The sequence below is a fragment of the Rhinopithecus bieti genome, unplaced genomic scaffold (genome assembly GCF_001698545.2).
Source record: "Rhinopithecus bieti isolate Rb0 unplaced genomic scaffold, ASM169854v2 scaffold_4553, whole genome shotgun sequence".
NCBI classification, from domain to species: Eukaryota; Metazoa; Chordata; class Mammalia; order Primates; family Cercopithecidae; genus Rhinopithecus; species Rhinopithecus bieti.
The window spans coordinates 464,218-470,967 of NW_016804694.1; the positions used below are offsets into that span (position 1 = coordinate 464,218).

The 6,750-nt window shown below is 52.0% G+C and overlaps 1 protein-coding gene across 3 annotated transcripts in view; it reads left to right on the forward strand.

Annotated features, from left to right (window-relative positions):
* Nucleotides 1–2,566: 2,566 nt before the first annotated feature.
* Nucleotides 2,567–6,750, forward strand: part of LOC108528304 (colipase-like protein 2) — a 12,058-nt gene continuing 7,874 nt past the window's right edge. For 2 of the 3 annotated variants that reach the window (XM_017870040.1, XM_017870041.1), the window contains exons 1-2: nt 2,567–2,851; nt 3,595–3,717. In XM_017870040.1, the coding sequence (XP_017725529.1) occupies nt 2,768–2,851; nt 3,595–3,717 (207 nt within the window). In that variant the 5' untranslated portion in view covers nt 2,567–2,767. Of the gene's footprint in view, nt 2,852–3,594; nt 3,718–5,498; nt 5,701–6,750 lie in introns of those variants that run through there. The other variant, XM_017870042.1, reaches the window with a different exon arrangement.

A 6,750-nucleotide genomic window follows, 5' to 3' on the forward strand; every position in this document is an offset into this window, starting at 1 on the left:
GCTGGCAGGCCATGGTACAGGAGAAAAAGCACAGGACTTGGAGTCAGGAGCAGAGCTAGGCCTGGCTCTGCTACTCACCAGCTGAGTCACTGGGAGAAGTCCTTGCCCTCTCTGAGCCTCAGTTTACTCAACTGAAAATAAAGGTTCTGAACCAGTTGTTTTTGAGGAAACCAGAAGATCTCTGGCTTAAGAAAAAGAAAAAAAAAAAAATCCATGCACATAATATTTTGTACAGAATTCCAGTGGCTTCACCACCCCTCAGAGCCTTCAGTGGGTTCCCCAGGGGCTGCCAACCCTGACACACAGTTGCTGGCCCCTTGCCTTCAAATTTGCCACTTTCCTAAGCAGTCAACAATACTTCTCAAGTGTCTAACGGTCATGGGGGTATGGGCAAAGGAAGCCAGTGAAGCAGTACGAGAAGTATCCATCCCCAGACCTCCTCTCCAGTTTACAAATGATCTGCGTGGATGGGTCACTAGTTAGCCAAGGTACCAGAACACACATATGAAGAGAGCTCAGACCACGACTGCTGGACCCCCCTTACTAGTTAATGATGGGAACCCCCTTACTAGGGGCAAAGCCCTCCGGCCACTCCCAGTGTAGTTTAGTCGTAAGAACTTGGACCCAGGAGCTAGAATGCCCTGGATTTATATCTGACTCTGCCATTTCATCTTGTTACTTGGGCAAGTAACTTTATCTTGAGACTTCAGTTTCCTAGTCTGTAAAACAGAGCTAAGAGTTACACAGCAGAAATGATAGTAGATGCTAAACATTCCAAGACTCCCTTGAATTTCCCAGCCTGCCTTGCAGAAGGTTAGAAGGTTGGGATCATGTGACTAGTTCCAGCAGGTGGTTTGTGAATGGAGAAGGCAGGTCTTCCATGGAGACCTTGGACGCTAGTTTTGTTTGTGTGTTTGTTTTTGAGACAGGGTCTCACTCTGTTGCCCATGCTGGAGTGCAGTGGAGCGATCATAACTCACTGCAGCCTCAGCCTCCCGAGTAGCCAGGACTACATGCATGTGCCACCATGTATGGCTAATTTCTTAATTTTTTTTTGTAATGATGAGGCCTCACTATATTGTCCAGGGCTGGCCTTGAACTCCTGAGCTCAAGAGACTCGGTCAGGCATGGTGGCTCCCACCTGTAATCCCAGCACTTTGCAGAGGTTGCAGTGAGCCAAGATTGTGCCATTGCACTCCAGCCTGTGCAATAGTGTGAGACTCTGTCTCAAAAAAAAAAAAAAAAAAAGAGAGAGAGATCCTATCACCTTGGCCTCCCAAAGTGCTGTGAATACAGGTGTGAGCCACCATGCCCAGCCAGAGGCAAGTCTTATAGATGGTGTGGCTATAGGATGGAAGAAGGGTCTCTTGCCCCAAATCAGACTTTGCATAAAGCATTATTGTGCCAAGCCATGAAATTCCAGGAGTTCTGTTGTGACAGCCAGTGTTAATTACTCTGTGACAGCTAGTGTTAATACAGGGAGGGCTCACGGAAATAATGGATACAGGGCCCTCTGAGTGCAGTGGGGCTGTTATTCTTGGCTGTTATTCCCCACCGAGACAGGATTTCTCAGTCCATTTCTTAAGCAAAACTTCAAAAGTAGAAGCTGGCTGGGAGTGGTGGCTCACGCCTGTAATCCCACCAGTTTGGGAGGCCTAGGCAAGAGGATCTCTTGAGCCCGAGTTCAAGACCAGCCTGGACAACATAAGGAGAACCTGTCTCTATAACAAATATTAACAATACAAAATTAAAAAAAAAAATTAGAAAAGCAGAAGCAGGCAGGCGGGGTGAGGTGGAAGCTTCATCCACAGGGAAGTCCTGAGGAAGACCTGCCTCCCCAGTTCCAGGATTGCGCTGTGCAGCTCTCCCTTAACCCTCTTCCCCATTCTGAGTTTTCTTCTCTTCCCACCCCTCCATTTTGCCCCACATCTTGACTTTCACACAATTCACAAACGAATCCTTAGACAATTAATAAAATGATTAGGACTGCATGAGATTTAAGACTTAGAGACCATCTTGTCCCACCTCCTGGTTCTTACAGAAGAGGAGAATGGGGCCTGCAGCGGGTGTGAGCAGCCCAGAGGGTGGGGCTGGATTATCCTGAAGTTAAGGGGAGAATCTGGGGCTGCAAAAGGGCAGACAGAAATCAGCAGCACGAAGGAAGCTCTTTTTATTCGTATATATGGTTTGTTGCATTTATAAAATAAAAATTTGCAGGCCAGGTGCAGTGGCTCACACTGTAATCACAGCACTTTGGGAGGACTGAAGCAGGCGATTACTTGAGGCTAGGAGTTCGAGACCAGCCTTGGGCGACATGGGAGCCCCCGTCTCTACAAGAATTTTAAAAATTAGCCAGGTGTCGTGGCGCACACCTGTAGTCACCAGACTCGGGAGTCTGAAGGCAGGAGGATCACTTGAACTTGGGAGCCAGAGATGGCCGTGAGCCGAGATGGCGTTCACTGCACTTAAGGCTGGCGGACACCTGTGAAGGGACTCGTCTGTAAAAATAAATAAATACAATAAAAACATAGTTTTGTCTTACAGTTTCAAGCTTCTACTTGGAAGTAACACGTATGGAGGCCCCTACAGTCTAGAATCCCAGCCGTGAGAGCCTGAGCGCCGTTCTTCCCTCCTTCCCTTCCGCAGGCGTCCGCGCCCTCCACGCCCCTCCTCCGCGAGGGCGGCCTGGGGCGCCGGGTCACGTGGCGGGAAGAGGGTTTATCCCGCTGCCCCTCCGAGCCTCGCCGCTGCTCTGCCGCCCAGGCCCATGGCCGCAGCCCTGGCGCTCGTGGCGGGGATCCTGGCGGGGGCGGTGCTGCCCCTCTGGAGCGCGCTTCCGCAATATAAAAAGGTGAGGCAGGGAACGCCCCCAGCCCGCCGCGACCGCAGGGGAGGGTGGCCCCGCCGCAGGGGCAGTGGAGCCCGAAGGCGCCGGGCAGCCTGAAAGGGAGAGGTGGGTCCGGAACCACACCTAGGCGGGCAGCTTGGGGCATCCTCAGACGGACTTCAAAAGCCGCTTCACTTTCCCCTGGCGGCCTCGAGGGGAGAGAAATTGGCCTATGACCAGCACCCTCGCTCCCCCCACCTCCCCCGCCCGTGCCTCTTCCGATGGCCTCAGTCCTGGATTCACTTGCCTCCCCAAAGTGCTCACAGCCAAACCCTCCCTGCCTGCTCTGGTTTCTCCCCCTCTTCCTCCGCCTGGCCTCACTGTCTAGTGATTCTTCCAGGCAGGAGGGCTCTCCCCTCTTCTCTTTCTCTTCCTCTTTTTGGAGCCCGCAGTCCCCTCATTCTCACGCCCCAACCCCGCCCCGCAAAATGGGACACACCCTATGGGACTCATGGAGGTGAGGGGTGTCCACGAAAGGAGAGGCCGAAGGAAAAGTGCTAATCCCCCTCTCCTCCTCTCCTCTGCTCCCCTGGGTCCTGCTGAGGGGCCGGGGTGGGGCTGGGGGGACCAGTTCCCCCAGGGGGCGACAACCTCGTAACCTCTCCTGGACCCCTGGGCTCTTTGGCAATGGTGGGAACCCTCTCCTACCCTCCCACACAACTCAGGGATTGTCCCCAGCCTGGCAGACATCCTGCCTGTCCCCACAGAAAATCACCGACAGGTGTTTCCACCACTCTGAGTGCTACAGTGGCTGCTGCCTCATGGACTTGGAATCCGGTGGAGCCTTCTGTGCCCCCAGGGCCAGAATAACCATGATCTGCTTGCCCCAGGTGAGGCCCTAGGAAGGGGCAACTTCTGGCAAGTAGAGAAGCAGGCAGAGGAAGTTAAAAAAAAAAAAAAAACACCTGGCCCCACCTGTTTTTTCACCTCTGTCTGGAGTGCCCTTCCTCTTCTCCACTTGGCAAACTCCTACTCATGGTAGAAAACAACTCCAGCCACTTTCTCTGAGAAGCCTTGCCTCCTTGGAGCTCCTGTACCCTGGGGTCAGACATGTATCTCCCTAATTGGCCATGTATTTTCTCTGCCTCTCCCAGTGGTTAGAACTCTTCAAGGGCAGGGATTGCATCATATTCATCTATGAAGCACCTACCCCCAGCTTAGTGTCTGCATATAGTAGGTGCTCAATAAATGCTTATCTTTGTTTGTTTGTTTGTTTTGAGATGGAGTCTTGCTCTGTCACCCAGGCTGGAGTGCAATGGCATGATCTCGGCTCACTGCAACCTCTGCCTCCTGGGTTCAAGCGATTCTTGTGCCTCAGCCTCCTGAGTAGCTGGGATTACAGGGATGCACCACTATGCCTGGCTAATTTTCCTATTTTTGGTAGAGATGGGATTTTGCCATGTTGGCCAAGCCGGTCTTGAACTCCTGACCTCAGGTGATCCACCTGCCTGGGCCTCCCAAGGTGCTGGGAATATAGGCATGAGCCACCGTGCCCAGCCAATAAATGCTTGTTGAATGAATGAATATCTCTTTTCTCACATCACTGAGGCAGGGTAAGTAGGAAATGACCTTCCCCTTACTAGTCCCCATCTCCCTGCCACAGTGACATGATTTCTTGAGAGCAGCATGGCGCTGTAGTGGCAGGACCACAGCTTTGGAGTTGGACCTGAGTTTAAATCCTGACTTTTCCACACCCAATCTTTGTGACCTCAAGCAGGTCATCATGGCTCTCTGAGCCTTAGTTTCCTCATCTACAAGGAGAGGCTAAAGTACCTACCCCACCAGGCTATTGGGAAGATTATGTGGTCCTGGGAAGGACAGTGTGCAGACCAGCATGGTTGTCATTCATTTCTAGGAATGCAGGGAGAAGAATGCTCAGTACGCCCTGTTCTTGCTCACCTGGCCCTGGGCCCAAACCTTTCTAGGATGGGTGCGCTCAGCCTCTGTGTCCCTGTGTGGGGAGTTGACAATGCCCTAAGGAAGCAGCAGGGCCCCTACCATGACCTGACCCTACAGCTGAAGTGGCTAGAGGGTAATTTTTTTTTTTTTTTTTTGAGACAGAGTTTCGCTCTTGTTGCCCAGGCTGGAGTGCAATGGTGTGATCTTGGCCCACTGCAACCTCCGTCTCCTGGGTTCAAGCAATTTCTCTACCTCAGCCTCTGGAGTAGCTGGGATTACAGGCATGCGCCACCATGCCCAGCTAATTTTTGTATTATTAGTACATGACCATGTTGGCCAGGCTGGTCTCAAACTCCTGACCTCAGGTGATCCACCCGCCTTGGCCTCCCAAAGCACTGGGATTACAGGGGTGAGCCACCGCGCCCGGCCTAAGGGGTCTTTTTATTATCACCACTTGATCTGCTCTATCTCATTTAGTCCTCACAACAACCCTATGAGGTGGGTTACTATTACTGTCCCCATTTGACAGATGAGGAAACTGAGCTTGAGAAGTTCATTGACTTGCTGAAGGTCATGCAGTTACAAGCTGTAGAGACAGCCTAGGTCTGTCTTACTCCAGCCCTGGTACTCTTGGTTCTGGTCCCTAAGAAGTTTAAGTCCCCATCCTTCCTGCATCCTGATGACTCCCAATTCTCATACCCACTCCCTGCAGACCAAGGGAGCTACCAACATCATCTGCCCTTGCCGGGGGGGCTTGACATGCATATCCAAGGACTTGATGTGTGCCCGCCGGTGCCATATGATTTAGAGGAAGATGCAGACTGATTACTGCTCCCTTGGGGCCAGAGGCCCTGGGTGCCACCAACTTGCACCAAATCCAGCTCCTGAGACATTAAAGTCACTTTCTGGCCTGGCCTCTGTCTGTACTTTCTGGGCGAGGGGACCTGGTGGGGATTGTACCAGTTTAGGGGGCAGGCAAAAGGGGAGGCTGGAGGCATGAATGAGCTTCTTATGGGATTTGGCTCTGTCCGGAGCTCAGGGTAGAACTCCAGGAAGGGAATGGCGCAGGGAGGGTGTGGTGGAGCAGAGGCTGGGTCTGGGAAAGGGCCGATTCTCTGGTTGGAGGGCTGGAGGGCTGTGTGGGAGAGATGGGATTGAGGAATATGCCTGTAGAGTGTACGTTGGGGTGCCTATCGAGGGGTGTGTGGTAGGTAGAGACTAGGTGGAGGTATCAGAATGTTTTGCGGGGCAGGTTGGGGGGCACAAAAGGGTAGTTAGAGAGTTGGTGAGAATGTGCAAAGTATAAATGCAAAAATGCCTGTGGTGGGAAAGGGACCTGGTGCATCGATGCCTTCGCTCTCTCAGGTATTGTCCGTTCCACTGCATGGGCAAAGAAACTGAGGCCTAGAGAAGCGACATGACTTGCCCTAGGTCATATAATTGCGGTAGCAGTGAGGCCTGTTTCTGCTGCAAGTATCTTAAAAACCAACCCAAATTGGTCTAGGTGAGGAGGGGATTTCCTGGTGATCAGAAATGGAAGTCCAGAGGTCGGGCAGCCCTCAGGTGGGGCCAGAGCCAGCAGCTCTCAGGCTGAATTCCTTCCCAGTAGTCACAGACATTCCAGGTGTCACGTAATAACAGGTAGGATTTATTGAGCACTTCCTGTGCTCCAGACACTGTGCAAAGTGCTTTCTTTTTCATTTGATTTAAAAATTTAAGACAGTACCCAGGCTGGAGTGCAGTGGCTCAATCGCAGCATACTGCAGCCTCAACCCCCTGGGGTCAAAAGATCCTCCCACGTCAGCCTCCCAAGTAACTGGGACTACAGGTGTGTGCCACCATACCTGGCCAATTTCTTTCTTTTCTCTTTCTCTCTTTCTTTCTCTTTCTTTCTTTCTTTCTCTCTTTCTTTCTCTCTTTCTTTCTCTCTCTCTCTCTCTCTCTCTCTCTCTCTCTCTCTCTCT